The 22,192-nt window shown below is 44.7% G+C and overlaps 1 protein-coding gene across 3 annotated transcripts in view; it reads left to right on the top strand.

The window, feature by feature from the left end:
* Positions 1 to 20,021, top strand: part of GLRB (glycine receptor beta) — a 64,031-nt gene extending 44,010 nt beyond the window's left edge. For all 3 annotated transcript variants that reach the window (XM_060246604.1, XM_060246601.1, XM_060246602.1), the window contains one exon: positions 19,156 to 20,021. In XM_060246604.1, coding sequence (XP_060102587.1) covers positions 19,156 to 19,452 — 297 coding nt within the window. In that variant the 3' untranslated portion in view covers positions 19,453 to 20,021. The remainder of the gene's footprint in view (positions 1 to 19,155) is intronic.
* Positions 20,022 to 22,192: the final 2,171 nt, after the last annotated feature.

Genomic DNA, 22,192 nt, shown 5'->3' with positions numbered 1-22,192 from the left:
TGCTTAGGGACATGGTTGAATGTCCCATATCTGCGGTTTCAAGCCCCCAAATCCCCATTGCAATTTCATTTCTCTCTTTTGTGAAATAAATTCAAGATTCTTTATTTTCATGTCATTTTCTGTTTCCTTAGACAAATCTTTCTTATGAAAATGTACACAGTTTTCAGCATTATTTGTTTATCAATGAATCAGCATTACACATTATCCACATTCAATTGAAAATAGAGAAAGGACAAGTGGGAACCTCAACAAAATGTTGTGCAATGTGTTGGCGTTTGTTTTAACTTTTAATTGCATTTTTAAAAAACTGCCATGTAGGATTTGTAGTTACCAAACGTATACTCCTTGTCATGAGACCCAGTGGGGTCCAAGGTGGGGTATAAGCGATTTCTTAAATTAGTGTGAAAATGTCCTTCCTTCTAAAGCCATCTAATAAATTGGCCTCTATGGCAAATTTGTGGCAGTGAGTTCCATAAATTCACTGCATGTTATGCTGGAATGTTTTTCAAGGCAGAGGGGATTCAAACCTGGGTCTCCCAGATCCTAATTTGACTCTCTAACCATTGGTGGTGGAAAGTGCTGTTAAGTCACATTCAACTTATTGCGGGGGGACCTTATGGTGACCCTGTGGATTTTCAAGGCAAGAGATTAACAGAGCTGGTTTCCCATTACCTTCCTTCACATAGCAACCCTGGACTTCCTTGGTGATCTTCCATCCAAGTACTAACAAAGGCTGACCCTGCTTAGATGGTGAGATCTAATGAGGTCAGGCCAGCCTGGGCCAACCATTACACCATGCCACATGTGGCTTTCAGTGCTTCATGTACATTAGTTTCTGTAGTCCTTACAACTTTGTAAGATATGGCAATGTTATCCCCATATCGCAGATGGGAGATGGGATTGCATGACTTGCCTAAGGCTACAGAGGCATTATATGGCAGAGGTGAGAGTTGGACTCTCCAGATTGCAGCTAATTCTCTTAACTGCTTCATAACACCCATTCCCCCATGTTCTTAGGTGGCTAAATAAATCCTCCAAGTTTGGAGGCAGTATGTCTCTGAAGACCAGTTGCTGGGAGGCAATGACATTCTGCATGCTCCTGCTTCTAGGCTTCCCAGAGGCGTCTTGCTAGGCATGGCCACTGTGAGTAAGACCAAACAAACAGATGCTGAAGTAGACAAATAGTCTGATCCAGCAGACTTAGCCTTACTTTTCTATAAAGAAGCAGAGCTATCTACAGTTCTTATCAATATTATAGTGAGTAAATAATTTGTCAGTTCTATCATTTGTTAACTCAAATGTTGTTTAAAAGTTTTCAATACATGCATGTTGTGGACTTCACACTCTGCTTATGGGATTCCCTTGAAAAGCCACTGTGTGAAGCAGGATCCTACCCATTAGTGTATTTATTTTGAAAACTAGACAACTGATGGACTAGATGGCCTGATCTAGAGGGGCTTTTCTTGCTTCTTCCCTTCCCTTTCTCCATAGAAAAGATACTGTATTTAATATTCCTTTTAACCTCACTGCTTTTGGGGGGGGAGGGAAGGGGGGAGGAGGAAGGTTCCCAACAAATGCCTCAAGCAGTATCCTCCCAATGCTATGGCAACGTGGCCTTGTTCACCCTCCTGAACTTCGATGTCCTTGCAGGCCTTGTCTACCTTCCTTCACTCCACCAGTGCTGGCTCCAGCAATGCCAGTCTGAGGCTAAATGCTAAACTGAGGTGGCAACAGTGGTGCTGATTGATACCCAGGCTGCTGTTTGCCAAATGGCACTTGTCTGAGGCCTAGGTGATCCGTGCAGGCAGCACATGTGGCCAAGTGTAGGAATCCTGTACAGGTAGCGGCAGCAGCACTTGTTGGTGGAGGAGAATGGCCAGGGGTGACAGCAGCAGCCTGGGAACAGGAGGCCCCCAGCCAAAACAGTGTGACAGTGGCCCCCAGCCTAGCCATAATTCCTTGCCCCGTGCTTGCCACAACACAACACAGATCAGCCATGCTCTGGGCCTGGCCCAGCCGGTGCTTCTGATTGTTGCCAGTGGCTTGAAAACTGTTGCACTTTTGGGGGTGGGGTGGGTGGTATTTAAGTACTTTAAAAAAATATGTAAAAATTTTCTGCACACCTGGGAAGTGTGCAGAAAAATCTCTTTACCTTCCATGTACCCCCTATCTTCAGAAATAAGTATCTGTACGTAGGGGGCACAGTTGGGAATTAGATATATAGATCTTGCTCATCTTCTCTGTCTGTCACTAAGCTCAATTAAGCCCATTGGCTTGAAACTTTGGATTGACAACAACTTTTGGGAGGTTCTGTGCTTGTCTGCTCCCCATTATATCTGGGATTTTTTATCTTCAGTTATTTTCATGATAGTAAATAGGACAGAGCTCATCTAAAATAACTCCGTAGCCTGTACTGGTAGTCACTGCATTTTTATGATGCTTCATCGAGAACAAAACCACATTTGCACTCACTCCTGTCATAGCCACTGTCCTTCCCAGCTCATCTTGTACCGTGTCTCATAAAGATCTCCCAAACATCTGAGCTAAAGGTCATCACTTAGGATCAGTGTGGAACTGTCTTTGAGATTCAGAATCAGTCAGACACAGCCTTAGATCATTTCTTTGTATGATTACCCAGTAACAGACATAACCAGGGCCTCCAGGTTTGTGGTCTGCTTCCTCTTCTGGCAGACCATTTGAAGCCGCAGCAAGAAGACTGAAATAGTTGTATGACCTTCCTAAGTGCCAGCTGAAGCTTCATCCCACCCAGGCAGCCACCTGGTTCCATCAAGCTTAGCTTAGCTATACAATTTTTTCCCTATAAATTCAGAAGTTAGATTCTGGTTTTTGTATCTGCAGCGTGCTAGATATTTTACAAGTGGTTGCACTTACTGAACTTTATATAGTCCTTATTTATTTAATTATTTAGTTATGAAATTTATATCCCGCCCTCCCCTGACTGGCTGAGGGCGGCTAACAACAGTTTAAAAACATTAACAATTAACAAACATAGACTATTAAAAATAAAATATATAATAAAACATTTTGATACATCAACAATCATTAATCTGTTCATTAAAAGTCCAAGATGGCACATTTATGAATTTCATTACATTAATTCAGTGAGATTGCTGGTACTGTAAGGTAATAGCCACCTCCCCCTAACCGTTGAAGGCGAGTTTGAATCAGTCTTAAGTGTGTTAGTGAACAACATTGTATCAGATACGGGGTGGGAGCTGATGTCTCTCAGATGCACGCTTGTCATTTTCTGCTCACGAGTACAGCATGAAACCCCAAAGAAGGCCCAAAGAAGGAGCCCCTATCCTTGTTTCAAATGGAAGGAAGGCATTTAAACAATGTGCAGTCACTTTAAGGAAGATGAGGAAGATGGCAGCGCAGGAGGAGCAGTGGTGGTGAAGCTCCATGATTACTACCATTCTACACACTCTATACCGACTAAATTTAACCTCCTGCAGTACGAAGTGCCAGTGCAGTCTTCTACGAATTTTAAGAACTATAATAAGTATATGGAAGTTCCATTTACAAGCGCACCAGGACCTACAAAACTGACCAAAAGCACTACTACCATGGTCTGGCTGTGTGGCGGAGGACTGAAGCAGCTGCGGTGCTGGGCTGAAACTTACCTGACGCCCATCCACAAAACATCGATGCTAGCCTCTGGTTCTGCTGGGTGTTGCCAGCCATTGCTAGACGCCAAGGGGGAGCCGGAGATGTGAGGTGCAGTGGTTGGGGATGTTGCGGCAGCACGGGGTGGCTATACCTTGAAAACAAGATCTGCTGGACGAGCCTGGTTGAGCTTAACACCAGAGGCTAGAGACTGCAGTTGTGAGACCCTGCCAGGTCAGCCTGGCCACACTACAGAGGAGCAACATGACCTGAGATGGCCTGGCTGCGCTGCGAAGGAACGATATGACCTCGACGCCCCGTGGAAAACGTACCTGATCCCCTGCGGAAAAACACCAGAGCTGGCTTCTGTCGGATTTAACAGACGCTGCCTGGAGCTGACGAGGGCCGAAGGTAGAGGTAGAGTGCAAGAAGTCTGGAGCGCAGCAGTGGCATGGCAGGGAGCGTGGGGTGTGGTAACAGTACGGGATGTCCATACCAAAAGGCAATTCCACCGAACGAACCCCAACGAACCCAATTCCAGCTGCTGGTGCCATTTACACATCGCCAACTCCATTTACATTATGACTGTAATATGACTGCACTTTAACCATTTAGCACTTGGCATTTTGTCTGCACTTTACAGGAATTTGATTATTTATGCGGTTGATTTTTAAATTGGTTTGCGCTAATTGATTATATGTGATTGATTATTTATTTGGAATTGGGGAAGGCTATGATTAATTAGAGATATTGGATTTAGTTAAATTGAACCATTTAATTGCTACTATATTTTGAATTTGGTTTTTGCTAATTAATTGGGGTGAGTAGTTTGGGAGGGTGACATCATTAATGAGACTGATTAGATTAATTAGATTAATTGGATTGGTTGATTAATTAGATTTCCAATTAATTGGCTAAGGTAAAATATAGGTAGTTGGGATCAATTTATTTATTGGAATTCAGTATAGTTAAATTAGTAAATAAAAATCAACCGTTGAGGACTTATAGACTGAGGGGTATAAACTAGATTAGGTTAGCGCTGGGTGTATGTTGACTAACTTGGCCCGATAACACTGTGGAGGAAGGATTATGGATTATGGCCAGGTCAGGGATTCCAGTCATATGGGGGTGGGGGAGATATGGCGGTGGGCCCAAGTCTTTATGTTTTGGAAGGGTCAGAGATGCGTCCCATCCCAAGGCATGTTGGTTGTGGGGCTAGGACAAATTACCTGGCTCCGACATTGGTGTTGATTAATGCCAGATCTATCAACAACAAGACCTATACTCTACGGGATTATTTCATAGAGCAACAGATAGATCTGGCATGTGTGACTAGGCGGGGGAGGGGGGTTGCATTGCTCACTCGTGACTCTTTTTCTTTCAGGGCACTCCCTGCCCCAAACATAACCGGTATTGAATGTGTCGGCCTGGTGTGGGAGGCTGAGGAGAGTTTGGCAATCTGGGTGGTGTACCGGTTGCCTAACGCACCCCCAGAGAGCCTGCCTGCCCTGCTGGACGTGGTATCGGCCTGGGCATTGGACTTCCCCAGGTTATTGGTCCTGGGGGATTTCAATATCCTTGTTGATGATGTGGCGTCCGTGCAGGCACAGGACCTAGTGTCCTCCATGGAGACACTGGAACTCAGCCAGATTATATCAACCCCCATTCACCAGGCTGGTCAAATACTGGATTTGGTTTTGGGGGCCAGGATAACACTTGATCTGATAGCTGTCACTTCAGTTCCATGGTCAGATCATTATGCCCTGAAAGTCTGAGTTGACTTACAGCCCTCCTCCTTTTTAGGCAACGGGCAGATTTATGTTCACCCACAGAGCCAATTGGACCCAGAGAGGCTTCAAGAAGCTCTGCGAATCCGATGCCCCCTGGTGGGTCATTAGATTAGCTAGTTGAGGACTGGTACTCCTGATTCTCTGCTGCCATCGACGACATCGCCCCTGGCACCCTCTACGTCGCTGTACCATATCAGCCCCATGGTATACCCTGGAGCTGAAAAGGATGAAACAGCAATTTAGACGGCTAGAGCGAGTGTGGCGGAGATCTTATGACGAGGAGCCTAGAACTTCTTATAGAGCATTTATGAAGGCCTATGAGAAGGCAGTGAAGTCCTCTAAGAAGGTATTCTATGCGGCCTCCATTGCATCAGCGAAGTCGTGCCCAGCCCAGTTATTTAGAACAATTCGAACATTGACTACACTGCTAACAGGCAATCCAAAAGTTAGAGAATTGGATATAGGCTGTGAGGCTTTTGTGACCTATTTCGCAGATAAGGTCTCAACTCTCCGCCAGAGTCTTCCTGCCAGTTGATACAGTATGGGAGCAGGAAGCCCATTGCCCATCTATGGGTCCCATATTGGACCACTTAAGCCGTCTAACTCGGGAAGATGTAGACAGGATCTTGGCTGCAGTGAAGCCGATCACTTGCCCATTGGACCCATGTCCATCCTGGCTTATTAAGGCAGGTGGTGGGGGCATCCAAGACTCTTTAGCTGATATTATTAACCTTTCCTTGGAAACAGGGACTTTTCCAGCTAAACTTAAAGAGGCAGTGGTCCGTCCGCTTTTGAAAAAGCCATCTTTGGACCCGATGGTCCTGGCCAATTACCGCCCAGTTTCGAACTTACCGTTCCTGGGTAAGGTAATTGAAAGCAGTAGCAGAGCAGTTTCAAGGATTCCTGGAGGATACTTCTACCCTTGATCCCTTCCAGTCCGGCTTCCACCCTGGTCATGGGATGGAGACTGCTTTGGTTGCCCTCACAGATGACCTTAGAAGGCATCTGGATCGAGGCGGGTCAGCTCTGCTATTGTTATTAGATCTCTCAGCAGCATTTGACATGACACGGTCGATTATGATCTTATGGCCCACCACCTTGCCGACGTCGGAGTTCAAGGGGTGGCCTTACAGTGGCTTTCCTCCTTTCTCCATGGTCAGGGACAAAGAGTGGCGATTGGTGAGCAGACCTCTCGGCGGCATCCACTTGAATGTGATGTGTCACAGGGAGCTATTCTCTCACCAATTATGTTTAACATCTACATGCACTCCCTTGCCCACATTGCCCGAGATTTTGGGCTGGGTTGTCACCAATATGCAGATGACACCCAGTTCTGTCTGCTGATGGATGGCCATTCGGACGCCACCCCAGACCATCTAACCAGGGCGTTAGAAGCCATGGCAGGTTGGTTGCAGTTAAGCCGACTGAAGCTAAATCCAACTAAGATGGAGGTCCTGTACCTGGGTCGGGGGGGACCAGGATCGGGCATCCGACTACCCATCCTAGATGGCACCCCTTTGGTGCCAGCTCAGAAGGTGAGGAGTCTAGGGGTGACACTGGATGCCTCCCTTTCTTTGGAGGCCCAGGTCACAACAGTTGCGCGATCTGCCTTTCACCATCTGTGGCAGGCCAAACAGCTGATGCCCTATCTAACATCCTAGCTACAGTTATCCATGCAACGGTCACTTCAAGGTTGGACTACCGTAACTCGCTTTATGCAGGCTTGCCCTTGCGGCTGATCTGGAAACTTCAGCTTGTGCAAATGCGGCAGCGCTGCTCCTAACTGGATTGCCTATATGGGCAAGCAGTCAACCGATGCTGTACACACTGCACTGGCTACCTGTTGAGTACCGAATCCATTTCAGGGTTTTAGTATTGACATTCAAAGCCTTATGTGACTTGGGACCAACATACCTGTGGGACCGCCTGTCCCCATATGAGCCCTGAAGGGCGTTGCAATCGGCCAACCAACACCTTTTGGTCATCCCTGGCCCTAAGAACGTCCGACTTGCCTCGACTAGGGCCAGGGCCCAACCTCGTGGAATCAGCTTCTGGTGCAGGTGCGGGCCCTGCCAGATTTGTTACCCTTCTGAGGGGCCTGCAAGACAGCTGTTCCGCCAGGCGTTTAGTTGAGGCAGGAGGGCGTCCTCTACTCTGTTGCCTATACCATCAGCTGCCTCCCCCCACAGTGGTCTATCATCTGGATATTTATATTCAGGCCACTGAATGATTACACCTAAAGTTGCACTATGTGCCGCCCGCCTCTGCTATTTAATGTTGATGTAATGCTGTTGTTTAAAATTGTATTTATTGTATTTATTGATTTTATTATATGAAACTGGTTTTTATCTGAATGTGATCCGCCCTGAGCCCATCTGGGAAAGGGCGGAATATAAGTGAACCAAATAATAAAATAAAAAATAAATTAAAAACCCAGATGTGGGTTCAGCCTCCTCACCACACTGTTTTTGTGTTCTTAAACTGCCCCATGGAGCAACTACTGGCTACATTGAGGAATTACATTACTTATGTGGCTGCATGCAGTTTTTGCAACAGAGTCAATAGCAGCTCTGCAAGGCAGTTTCAAGATGCAGAAACAGTGCAGGAGGAGAAGGCTGAAGCTGCTTATCTTCCCATGTCAAGTTCATGAATAGAAATGGGCTGAAGTACAAAACTCTCTTCCTGCTAAACTGTCTCTGCTCAATCAAAATGTTTACCAAACTTCAAAGCAATGGTGGTGTGGGGGGGGGATTCTCCAGTCTTGGAAACTCTAGTCAGTTTCAAACTAGTGATGTCGGCTTCAAGAATCCATCCCCCCCTTTCCTGGCCTTTCTGTGTTCCCTTCTAATTTTTTTGCACAGAACTTGCAAATTCCCCCTTATTGAGATTAGTTGTGACTCTGTGCTTTGACAGCAGTACTTTTAAGCTTGCAATGCCAGTGGCACTGGGTTCTGCTGGGCATTCTGCACATTGTAACTGCAGTGCTTTTCTGGTTTGACATTAGTCCTCCTTTTGCTTGCATTGCTACAGTGGCAATCGGTTCTGCTGGACTTTACATTGCACTGGTTCTACTGGGCATGTAAATCCTCCCTCTTGCTTAAAGTGTGTGTCTGTGCTTCACATCAGTCCGGATGAGTTGGCATTGTCACAATGGCTCTGGTTTCTGCTCAGTACTAGTAAACTGCATTGGTTCTGCTGGTCTTGCAACCCCACCTCTACTTGGAGTGTAATTCTGTGCTTTACATCAATTCCGCTGATCCAGCATTGCCACAATGACACTGATTTCCCCTGGTGGGGTGTCCTAAAAGGAATGACAAGATTGCCAATTGGAAACAATGAGAGAGGCTTGGAGGCCCATTAGAGATAATGGAGCCTGGAATGCCAATTGTCTTGCATAGACTCCATTGAAATACATTACATCACAAAATAAAATGATGGGAGTAGCATAGGTGTTTCAGGGCTGAAATGACAGCCCTGGAAGGGAATGACAACCCCTGGGAGTAGCAGAACTGTTCTAGCACTGGAATGACAGCCCCCAGAGTGGAAAAATAGCCCCTAGGAGTAACAGAACTGTTCTAGTGTTGGAATGACAGCCCCTGGGAGGAGCAGAAGTGTTCTGGGATAGGAATGACAGGTTGCAGAGTGGAATAACAGCCCTTGGGAGGAGCAGAACTATTCTAACACTGGAATGACAGCCTCTAGGAATAGAATGACAGCCCCTTGGAGTAGTAATTTCCAGGTTCTTACCAGGAATTACACCATCAGCTTCCTTCTGTGGTGACTGAAGTACATGTACAGCAACAACCTCTGCTATGATACCTTTTGTTATTGGTCGCTAAAGATACCAGCAGATTGTCAGCCTGCTCAGAAGAGTCCTGCCAGGGCAACTTCACACCAGAAGACTACATGGTGTTCTGTTGCAGCTGCAGATGATGATATCATGCAGCTGGCCTACCAGCTACCATCAACCTGCCAACATATTTCATATGCAAACAGGGTGCACACTTAACAACAACAACAACAACAACAACAAAATTTTATTTGCATCCCGCCCTCCCCGCCGGGGCAGGCTCAGGGCGGCTAACAGCAATTCAAACATTAATTATACAGAAATAAATAAAATTACATTTAAACAGTTTAGTTAAAATTCAAATTAAGTTTTAAAAATTAGTTAATAAAAGTGCTAGTGCTATATTTGCTTTTATGATGGCAGTTTTTCTTAACAGTTTCGTTCTTCTTCAGTGAAAGCCAATCGGAAGAGGATGGTCTTGCAGGCCCTGCGGAACTGTTCAAGGTCCCTCAGGGCCCGCATTTCCTCTGGAAGTTGATTCCATAGGCTCGGAGCTATAGAGGAGAAGGCCCGGTTACGGGTGCTTTGCAACTTCACCTCTCTCGGTCCGGGAATAGTCAACAAGTTTTTCCCGGCTGACCTCAGTGCTCTCTGGGGTTCATATGGGGAGAGACGGTCCCTAAGGTAGACAGGTCCTCGACCATATAGGGCTTTAAAGGTAATAACCAGCACTTTGTAACGAACCCGGTATACAACTGGCAGCCAGTGCAGCTCACGCAGCCCAGGCTGTATGTGCTCCCACTTGGGAAGCCCCAACAGCAATCTAGCCGCCACATTCTGCACCAGCTGCAGCTTCCGGGTTCGGTACAAAGGCAGCCCCATGTAGAGGGCATTACAGTAATCCAGTCTCGAGGTGACCGTTGCATGAATCACCGTTGCCAGATCTTGGCGCTCTAGGAAGGGAGCCAACTGCTTTGCCCGTCTTAGATGGAAAAAGGCTGACTTGGCAGTGGCTGCAATCTGGGCCTCCATTGATAGTGAAGGCTCCAGTAAGACTCCCAGACTCCTGACCTGGCGTGCCGCTTTCAGCGGTGCCCCGTCGAAGACTGGGAGAGGTATTTCCCCTCCCCGAGTGCCCCGACCTAGACAAAGGACTTCTGTCTTCGCTTCACTCAAGATAATAATCCAGTTTTGTTCAACAGTTAATATTGTATGAGTAAATTTCATTCACGAATCCTTCATGTAGTTGCCATAGTGTAGGAGTGTGTGTCAAGAGTTTGAGGTCAGGGAAGGCAGGAAGTAGAGAACTGTTCACCTGTGCCTAGCGAACCAGCAGCTGGCAGAGCACTTGTCAAAATGGGCTGATAGTTTGATTGGCTAAATGGATTAAAAGTAAAAATATGAAGATGTGATCATCCTTTTCTGGCTGGCTCTGCCTCCTAAAGCAGTCATTTTGTGACAGCGCCAACAATGCTGTGTCAGAATGCTGAAGGTGTCCACAGGAGCAAAAAGTTTGGGGACCCCTGACCTAGGGTATGGGACAGGATTTTTCACAGAGAGCCTGCAGGTTGGTTACTGTGTGACACTGGTCAACAGAGTGGGGAAAAGTGCTTGTGGAACTCAAACAGGGTATGAACATAGAGGACAGAAAGGAAGCAGAACTGGACACTGGAAGGGGGATACGGGCAAGATTAATACTTATCAACAGAAGAGGTGGCTGGCACCAACATCATGACTCTGCAAGGTAACAGAGCAGCTGACAGGCAGGACCAGTATTTAGGTGGAGCTGGTGGGGCTACAGTTCAATCCCAGCGGAAGCTGGTTCAGGTAGCCGGCTCCAGGTTGACTCAGCCTTCCATCCTTCCGAGGTCGGTAAAATGAGTACCCAGCTTGCTGGGGGGAAAGTGTAATGTCCGGGGAAGGCAATGGCAAACCACCCCGTAAAAAGTCTGCTGTGAAAACATGAAAGCAACGTCACCCCAGAGTTGAAAATGACTGGTGCTTGCACGGGAGACTACCTTTTTACCTTTTAAGGGATTTCAAGCCACCCTATGGTTTGTGATTACAGTTGCAGAGCACTAATTCTAATCCTAGGAACCATCATTCCTCGGGGTGGGGGAGGCTGTCATTCCAGTCCCAAAACACTTCTGTTCCTCCTAAGGCTGTAATTCCAATCAGGGCTGTCATTCCACTCCCAGAATACTTCAGCTACTCCCAGAGGCTGTCATTCTACTTGAGGGGCTGTCATGCCAATCCCAGAGCACTGATTGTATTTCTGAGGACCGTCTTTCCATTTGGCGATCTGTTATTCCAGTCCCAGAGCAGTTTATCTGGGCCCAGAGACATTAACTGAAAATCCACTCCACATTTTCATTAGAACTATTTCGTGTTGTAATGTATTTCAATAGAGTGTGTGAAAGTCTAGGGGTCGTTTTGTAGAAAAATAGGTGGTGGAGCTCATCTAGGGATTGTTATGCAGCTGCACCTACTATTCAGTGGACAAGGTGGGGAGGAAAAGGAACCATCAGAAAGGTTCAGGAGCTGCACTTTTGTGAGCTCCTGCTGAATTCAAGGCCTGTGAAAGTCAATTGACATTTCTGGCTCCCATTATCTACAGTGGTCTTCAAGCTCCTATTGTTTCCAATGGCAATCCTGTCATTCCTTTTAGTGCATCCCTCTACTGAGCACTATACATTGCACTGATTGTGCTGGGCTTGAGAAAATGTCCCCCTGCAGTTTCTATTTCAGAGACTCTCTAGCATGAACTTAGTATTCTTGGGTTTCCACTGCCACAGTGTCACTGGTTCTGTGGGGCACATTGCAGTGGTTCTGCTGGGTTTGCAAAAATGATCCCCACCTTCAGTTTCTACTGAGAGATTCTCTTGTGTACCTTAGTCCATTGGAGACTATGAAGAATAGGGCACCTTCTTTGGGGAACATAACATGAACCACATCACCAAACTTGGAGGCAGGTAGAAGAAGAAGATATCAGATTTGTATCCTGCCCTTTACTTAATCTCAGTCTCAGAGTGGCTCACAATCTCCCTTACCTTCCTCCCCCACAACAAACACCCTTTGAGGTAGGTGGGGCTGAGAGAGCTCTCACAGCAGCTGCCCTTTCAAGGACAACTACTGTGACAACTATGGCTGACCCAAGGCCAGCAGTTGCAAGTGGAGGAGTGGGAAATCAAACCCGGTTCTCCCAGATAAGAATCTGCGCACTTAACCACTACACCAAACTGGCAAGAGAATCAGCCAGAGATCCCCTGAGAGTTTGGTGTCTCTAGCATGTATGTGTGTGTGTGTGGGGGGTCATTCTACAACAAACTGAACTGGTTTGTTTGGCTCCTAAAAGTTACTTGACCAACCAACTACGGCCCGTAGTTCGCAAACTAGGCATGCCACGAACCACAAACTGAAATGAATTTTCCTGGTTCATGCCCATCCCTAGTAAAAAGATGTATTTTGGCCTGCTGCCTAAAAGAAAATAAAGTAGGTGCTAAGCAAGCCTCAGTGGGAAGGGCATTCCAGAAGCAAGGTGCCACCACAGGAAATGCCCTGTTCCTAGTTGCTGCTCACCTCACTTTGATGGCAGGGGCACAGAAAGCAGAACTTGAAATGCCTTAACTGAGGGTGTGGATAGTATTGGAGGAGACAGTTCTTGTGGTACTTTGAATTGTGTTGAGAAACAGATGGGTAACCAGTGCAGATCTTCCAGTACAGGAGTGATGCAATTCATGTAACCAACCCCCAACAACAGCTTGACTGCCACATTTTAAACTAGTTCATTTCCAAACCCTTTTCAGATGCAGCCCCCTGTATAGTGCATTACAATAATCTAATTTGGATGTATGAGAGCATGGATCACAATGGCCAGGAATGGTTACAGCTGGTGATTGAACTGGATCTAATAAAAGGCACATGCACCTTCAGGAGGAGTAAAACTCCTTCCAGGACAGGCCAACTCTGCTGTCTCTGAGCAGCTTCTCCAGTGACCAACAGCACTTCAATCTTATTTGGATTGAGCTTCAGATTATAGACCCTCATCCATCCTATTACCTTTTCCAGGTGCCTGCTCAGGACTTCTACAGACCCACCTGGCTTAGATGTTAGGGAGAAATAGAAATATGTGGATGACACCTCACTCCTGGTTCCCAGATGACCTCTACAGTCAGTTTGAAGATTGAACCCTGTGGGACCTCATAGCATAAATACCAAAGGGCTGAGCAGCAGTCCCACAGCACCACCTTCTGGAACTGGTTGGTCAAGTAAGATTGCAACCACTAAAGCAGGGTGCCTCACGCTCCCAAGCTCAGCCAGCCTTTCCAAAAGGATACCATGGTCAATGGTATTGAAAACTGCTGAGAAGTCCAGAAGAATCAACAGCAACATGCTACCCCTAACACTCTCCCAGCAAAGGTCATCAGTCAGAGCAGCCAAGGCTATTTCCATTCCCCAGTCAGGCCTGAATCCAGACTGAAATGAATCTAGATAATATGTCTTCTCCAATACTGCTTGAAGCGTAGCCACCACCTGCTTGAGCCTCTTGCTTAAGAATGATATGTTAGCAACTGGGTGGTCGTTGTTTAGGTCATTTGCATCCAGGAATGCTTTCTTCAGGAGGGGTCTCACAACTGCCTCTTTCAAAGTGGTCGGAATGATAGCCTCCCACAGAAAGGCATTTGTTACCATATAGGAACATTTGAGAAGCCATGTTGGATCAAGCCATTGGCTCATATAGTCCAGCACTCTGTCACACAGTGGCCAAAACCCAGGAGGTCCACCAGTGGGGCCAGAACTCCAGAAGACCTCCCACTGTTGCTTATCAGGGATTAAGAAAACAGCATCACTCCCCCAGATATAGTGTTCCATCTATGCATTGTGACCAATAGCCATTGATGGAACTCTGCTCCTGGATCCAGTCAGCTAGCCCAGCCAGGCATGATACTATTAGCCATGAGGGGCAAGGGGCAAGCCTAGATGTGGGGGTTGCATACTTCAAGGCACCTTGTCTACTTCAGCAAGTGTTAGCAACTGAATGTCATCTTTAAAACTTGGACCAGGCTGTGTTCCAATATACTCTCGAGACTGGACCAATCCAACTGTGATATCTAGGTCATAAGGAGTGCAGGTGATTCGGTCTGCAAAATGCAGTGCAAAGGAATCACAGGCATATCAAACTTGTATACTTTCCAGGTCAGCATCTACTGGGTCTTGAAATAAGAGCTAGGGGAAGCTTTGCTGGATGGCATTATGCAGATGCAATAGTGGCAGAGAAGTCATATTGCTTTGCTGCCATCGGTGCCATAGGGGAGATACAATAATATGATCTCACCTGTGTTCAGGTTTTTTCTCCATTTGCACCCTAAGCCAACCATTTCATTGTCTGAAGCTCTTCAGTAAACCCAAGAACATTCCAGACTCCATGAAAGCAAAAAGGGCTCTCATGGTTGCAAGCCAGGTCATCTCCAAATGCCACAAGTCAGTCAGGGTTGCAGTTGCAGCACCAGTCTTGCTGACCAGAAAATCCACAAAAGGCATCAGGAAACCCTCTGGATCAACAATTCTCCCAGAGAGGACCATCCTAATTGTCTCCCAACTCCTGTGAAGGCTCTGTGAGTCTGTGAGTCTAAACCTCAACAGATAAAGTTGGTCCATGACAAGGACAGAGTGGATAATGCCTACATGAAGAAGAAGAAGAAGACCATAGATTTATACGGCCTGCTCTCTGAATCAGTCTCAGAGTGGCTCACAATCTGCTTTATCCACCACAACAGACACCCTGTGAGGTACATGGGGCTGAAAGAGCTCTCCCAGAAGCTGACTTCTCAAAGACAACTCCTACAAGAGCTATGGCTGACCCAAGACCATTCCAGCGGGTGCACGTGGAGGAGTGGGGAACCACACCTAGTTCTCCCGGATAAGAGTCCTCACACTTAACCACTGCACCAAACTGGTGTGTATACCTTATCCCCAGAGAAAATCAAGTCATGTTTAAGGTCCACTTTGTGAGTAGATACCAGAATGCCTCTTTCTCATCACCCTCAGCTTCTTACAGATTCTATAATCAATCATCCCTCTTCCCATTTTCAACCAGTGCTCTCTCATATTACTGCCCCAATGGAACAGATGAGGAATTCAAGCCCCTGGAAGACAAGGAAAGAAAGGTCTGGCTACTGCAAAGTCAACTCTGGGATGGGGTGGAAGACATCAAGGCAACCCACAAATTGTGCAAGAAAAACAGACAAAGACTTATTTGGGATAAAACTGGCCACACTTTTTATTGGTTACAGCTGAGATGCCTTGGCACAGCTTGGGACAATGAATCCAGTCATTGGCCAACCTGCCTGCTGGCCAGTGTACACCCACCCCCTGTGCAGGACTTCACATGGGCACATGCCACTGCACAGCTTCCCTTGCACCCAAGCTGGACATGTCCCTTGTAAACCCTCACCCCAGAATCCCTTAAGGGGATTCCCAAAGTGGGGAAATAGGCATGCGGGCCATATTCCCCCCATTACACTTCCACAAGAGGCAGATGATGAACCCAGAAGAGGTGGATGCTGCTTCTACTCAAACTTAACAAGTGAATACAAATGGGATATCCCAGAAGTTGATAAAGCAAGATTATGTAACTGTGCAATAGAATTCACTCGTAGCCCCATTCTTATGTTCAGAAGGTAACTGTAGAACTGTTGCTAAGCAGTAAAATTGGATTAATGATCTAAGCACTGGCAGCTAAGTATGCATAGCTGCCAGTGCTTAGTTCCAGCATCTTCATGGAAAATGGATAATTATGGTTGTGATCCATAGCAACACAAAGCAGTAGTAAGAAACAAGTTACTGTATTGCGCCCTCTAGTGATTATTTGTAGTATCAGGAGCATTTGTCAGAAATTCTTTTGATCCTGCTGTTTCAAGATGTGCAAAAGAGCACATACATAGGTCACACACTTAGTCAGCAGAAAGATATTTAACAATCTGCAGCTACTTTGAGAAGTAAAGACTATTCCTTAGTTGAAAAGTAAAAAAGCAGTACAGGTTTATGAACTCAAAGGTTGCCAGGTTACTTGTTACCTATCAGCTACGTTTCCAGTAATCAAAATGTATGGATTAAATCTGGTGAAGCAATAACCAAGCAAGTTGTGGATGAAGATTCGACTTCATGGAGTGGGAGCTGAGCAGGTCTTCCAGGCATAATGGATTAAACACACTTTTGCCTATAACAGGTACCTAGGCTTCTGATTGGATACGTAGTCCAGTCTTGCCATATTTCCATCTCCTAAATCTAGGAGAAATAAATTATGATACTTTTGGCTGGAGTGTTGCCACGTTACAACACTTAAGTGCATCCCAGCAAGTCAATGCTACTGTGACTGACCATTAGCAACTATAGATTCACTTGCCCACACATTTTTTTGTTGTCCAGAACATGGAACTGTGAGACAAAAGTTCCTGAGGAAATGGCTATTAAAATTTGCTTCCTTTTCGGAATCTGCAAGGTTAAGACTTTTGCTGAGCAGTTTGTGTCACTGTTATATAATAAATGTGGCATATTTCTGTTATACTGTTTTTTAAAATGTTTAAAATCTTTTAAAGTTTTAAGTTAATTTTTATGGTGTCTGGCCTGTGGGCTTTTAAACCTAACTAACGGGACTGAACTGACTCTTAAGTGCATATTGTAAGATGCAAAAGCATTTTTGGAAGAGAAAGAGAGCTATTTTGGGGAAATGCATCTTATCTCCCACTTTCTTTAAAAACTCCTCTACTTGGGTGATTGCTGAGAGAGATTACATGGTTAGCATTTGCAACTTCTTCCGGATCTGAAAAGTCAAATTTTCATTATGCCCATGTATAGACATCTTACACGTCTAATATGCTGATGACTTTAATGTATAGTTGCTAGGAGAACAATGACTTTGAATAGCTCTCTGAAGGTGATTTCAGCTCCTCTGTAAATATTGGTAGAAAGTGCCATCAAGTCACAGGCAATTTATGACCAGTGTTCCCTCTATGCTGAGTTAGTGTGAGCTAGCTCACCATTTTTAGCCGCTGGCTCACACATTTTTATCTTAGCTCAAGAAGGATGGCCCCAGAGCAAATGAACTTATGCAGTAGCCAAATTGTTCCCTCACAACTTTAATGCCAGAAGCATTACCTGCTCACAAGACTCCACAGCTTAGAGGGAACATTGTTTATGACCCTTGAGGGTTTTCAAGACAAGAGACACACAGAGGTGATTTGCCTTTGCCTGCCTCTGTATAGCAGCCCCGACTCCCTTGGTGGTCTCACATCCAAATACTAACTAGGGCCAACCCTGCTTAGCTTCTGAGATCCTGATGAGGTCAGGCTGGCCTGGGCCATCCAGGTCAGGGCGTGTAAGTATTGCGAAAAGAGAAATATTGTATTTCTTGTGTTTTCAGACTTTACAAGTTCATGCTTCTCTAGGTTTAAATTCCTGATCATTGCTGTTGTCCACATTTTAGAGGGCATTTTGGGTTGCGGTGGGAAGGGGGATGTAAGAAAGTCATGTTCTGTGGGCAGGAATTCTTCTATACAGGGAAATATTCTAGTGAATCCAAACTCTTAAGGCCCAGCCCAGCTAGCTTTAGTCATGACTATGAATGCAGTCCTAGCCACACTTAGGAGTAAACCCCAGAAAACATAACCACATTTATTTCAAAATAAGGTTATATTTGTTTGTTTAAAACATTTCTATGATGCCTTTCCACCCAAATCAGGCCCCCAAAGTGGCAAATTTCAAAACAATATAATACATTAAAACAGCATTTAAAATAAAGCATATATAAAATACTTTGACAATTCAGTAAAATTGTATAAATTCACAAACACACATAAGAATACAACCAGGGAGAAGTGCCAGTACGCTAAGCTAACAAACAGTCTGGCAGAAAGCAATGATAACAGGAGATAGACAACTTGGGATAGGGAAAGCAACGGAGCCTCAGGGTGAAGACAGACAACATTTTCAGTGAAAGAGGTTTAAATGCATATTTGTTGTTAGGGCTCTTTTGTAGCAGGAGCTCCTTTGCATATAGGGCCACACACCCCTGATGTAGCCAATCTCCAAGAGCTTACAGGGCTCTTAATACAGGGCCTACTGTAACTCCAGGAGATTGGCAACTTCAGGGGTGTGTGGCCTAATATGCAAAGGAGTTCCTGCTACAAAAAAAGCCCTGTTCTTCTGATAAAACAAATGCCTTGAAAGGCAGAGAATGCATATTCATTCTGCTTCCACTATACTTAAAATGTTACATCCGTCTTCACACTTGGTCACAACTAAGGGCAGTTTGAATGGCTTCAGTAGGACTCAAGTGGCTTTCCAAAATTCTTCCAGCCACATGGGAACTTCTTATCCATGAGCTGATCCTATGCAACTGAAGTCTGAAACTACATGATTGAATCAGATAAGTAGGACTGAATGCATGCCTAATAAATCAATATCTTGCTGGGAGAGAAGGTGCTGTTTCCACTGGTGGGGGAGAACCCACACTATGATCCCTGTGTAAGTGGTTGGGTAATTTGGGCATATGTGAGACCATTATATGATAAGTAGCCCCAGCAAAACATTTGAGGACTTTTGAAGGGAGCAAAAAGAGTTCAACTAATACTACACAATTTGGTACATGAGTGTGTTTCACATAATTTCTAGTTGTTATCCATTTCATTTAAAGGAAAATTCAAACAAATCTTATATCATAATGAGGAGTTTCAGGGAGACTCAGACCTGGTATAGAACCTGGAACTTCTTCACCAGGGAACTTTGTGATCTCAGGCCACTTACATGCTACCCCTTGTAGACCTGCCCTAGAAGAAATGAGTGCCACCCAGCTACATCATATCCCCAGCTATATATTGCATGCCTGGTGACTTGATTAAAACAAAATAACTAAGCATTGTGTCACTTCTGAAACTCTGTGTTTCATAGGTTGGAGAGACGCGATGCAAAAAAGTCTGTACTTCGAAATCTGACCTGCGATCCAATGACTTCAGTATTGTTGGAAGTTTGCCGAGAGATTTTGAACTGTCCAACTATGACTGTTACGGAAAGCCCATTGAAGTCACAAATGGGCTTGGGAAATCTCAGGCAAAGAATAACAAGAAGCCTCCTCCACCCAAGCCTGTCATCCCCTCAGCTGCAAAACGGATTGATCTTTATGCAAGAGCACTCTTCCCATTTACCTTCCTGTTCTTTAATATCATATACTGGTCCGTATATTTATGATAAACCCCTCAATTTTTCTTTTAAAAGTATGTGCAATATATGCCATTTCATTACATCATGAAGGCCAGTCTGCAACAATTATTTGCATTTGCAAAATAATATATTGCATATTTAGATGCCATGCGATTGTAATGGAACAAAAACTGGCATCGTGGTTTTGAATGAAAGCATGACACCACAATGTCTGTGCTTGAACCAACTGTTGTATATACATGTACAGCGTACATCCTGCTTTAGGAACATATGAAGGATAATGCATACTACATTATTGAAGCTGGACAACACTCCCTGTGAACATAATCAAGAGTTAAAAGTGTTGCTGACAATGAAACTGATGTGCACGCTGATTATCAGTAAGATCAATATTCTAGTCTATGTAGTATTTTAAAAGTCCTCCTTATGACTTTCAAAGCAAAGACCCATCTTGTTCTTATATAAATTTAGATGGCACTGTGGAAGAACAAGCTGCTGTTGTAATTCAAACTATTTAGACTTTGTAAGTGGGCAAAGTATATATTGAGCTGATCTTGTCTATGTGGAAAATAAAGATCAGAGGATTTGCAAAATCAGATCATTTATTAAAATGCATTCTTTGTTTCTGCAACAAAAGGTGATGTGCTACCAAACATGCTAAGACTAAATGCTGACCCAGCTCCACAGCTGAATGTTTAATTGTTTGAGTTTTGAAGTAGACAAGTAATAAACAGCAAAAAGTTGAAATCCCTTAAAATACCACTGATGGTATAGAATAATCTGAAATATCAAAGTATACTCTGCAGTTGTTATGTCTCTCGGCCATGACCAAACCACGCCATGTGAGATACTAGAGGCCTCCAAATTTTCCCAGGTTCACAAAGACACCTTCTGAATGAACATCATAACAATTAACATTACTCAAGCAGACAATCCATATTCTTGTCTTCAGTTCAGTTGCTACACCAAAATTTGATAATAAATTGGGGGATCTAGGGAGAATGCTTTCAGTGACATGAGGCTTCAGGTCTGGATTTTCAACCCACCAATCAACCAATCACATTTCTATCATGTAGCTACATTGAAATTTATCTCCTTGGGACTGCTGATGTTCAGAACAAAGTGATGAGGATGAACATTCACTGTTAATTGGATTACAGATGATTGAAGGTTGCAGAGTAGAATCATGTTGAGAGGGTTTATTGCTAAATATTACATAGGATTCAAATTCCAATCAGGCTGGCATGATGTGCAGAGTCTCTTGGGCACAGCAATGTGTTGCATGCATTGTGTTTGCTTAGGGAATACATGCTTTCTAGTGGAAGTGTGTACATGTCCAAAAAGAGTTATCCATATACATTTCTGCTAACTCAAGATAAAGAGAATTTGGGTTCTGCTGTTAGGATATATAGAAGATGGGGAGGGGCCAGAACATTGCCTCTCAGGCAGCCTCAGACATCTGTTTGCTCTTATCTTAGCAACTGCAGGATCTCAGTGTGATGTCATGGGATGGGCTGCTTAGCTTCAGCTAAGATCACTTTATGGCCCATGTGAGTGAACCAGTTTAGTGTAGTGGTTAAGTGTGTGGATTCTTATCTGGGAGAACCAGGTTTGATTCCCCACTTCTCTACATGCACCTGCTGATGCAACCTTGGGTCATCCACAAGTTCTCTCAGAGCTGTTCTGCTCAAGAGCAGTTATGGGAGAGCTCTCTCAGCCCCACCTACCTCACAGGGTGTCTGTTGTGGGGAGGGGGAAGGAAAGGAGACTGTAAACCACTCTGAGACTCCTTTGGGTAGTGAAAGGCAAAGTATAAATCCAATCTCCTCCTCCTCTGCAAACAGCTGCCATGCCATTGTTTGTGTATAAAAATAGAGAGCTAGAGTACCAGATTTGAAATGAAACTTGGAAGAGTGGAAAGGGAAAAAATATGACAAAAATCATAAGAACAGAAGAGAAGCCATGTTGGATCAGGCCAATGGCCCATCCAGTCCAACACTCTGTGTCACACAGTGGCAAAAAAAAAAATTATATATACACACACACACACACACACATATATACACACTGTGGCTAATAGCCACTGATGGACCTCTGCTCCATATTTTTATCTAACCCCCTCTTGAAGCTGGCTATGCTTGAAGCTGCTACCACCTCCTGTGGCATTGAATTCCACATGTTAATCACCCTTTGGTGATTAACATGTGGAAGGATATTATAGCATTGGAAAAAGTCCAGAAAAGGGCAACTAGAATGATTAAAGGGCTGCAACACTTTCCCTATGAAGAAAGGTTAAAACGCTTGGGGCTCTTTAGCTTGGAGAAATGTCGACTGCGGGGTGACATAATAGAGGTTTACAAGATAATGCATGGGATGGAGAAAGTAGAGAAAGAAGTACTTTTCTCCCTTTCTCACAATACAAGAACTTGTGGGCATTCAATGAAATTGCTGAGCAGTCAAGTTAAAACAGATAAAAGGAAGTACTTCACTCAAAGGGTGATTAACATGTGGAATTCACTGCCACAGGAGGTGGTGGCGGCTACAAGCATAGCCAGCTTCAAGAGGGGGTTAGATAAAAATATGGAGCAGAGGTCCACCAGTGGCTATTAGCTACAGTGCGTATATATATGTGTGTGTGTGTGTGTGTGTGTATATATATATATATATATATATATATATATATATATATATATATATATATATGTTGCCACTGTGTGACACAGAGTGTTAGACTGGATGGGCCATTGGCCTGATCCAACATGGCTTC

Source organism: Heteronotia binoei, chromosome 9, assembly GCF_032191835.1.
Source record: "Heteronotia binoei isolate CCM8104 ecotype False Entrance Well chromosome 9, APGP_CSIRO_Hbin_v1, whole genome shotgun sequence".
NCBI lineage: Eukaryota > Metazoa > Chordata > Lepidosauria > Squamata > Gekkonidae > Heteronotia > Heteronotia binoei.
This window is presented reverse-complemented; position numbering and strand designations above follow the sequence as displayed.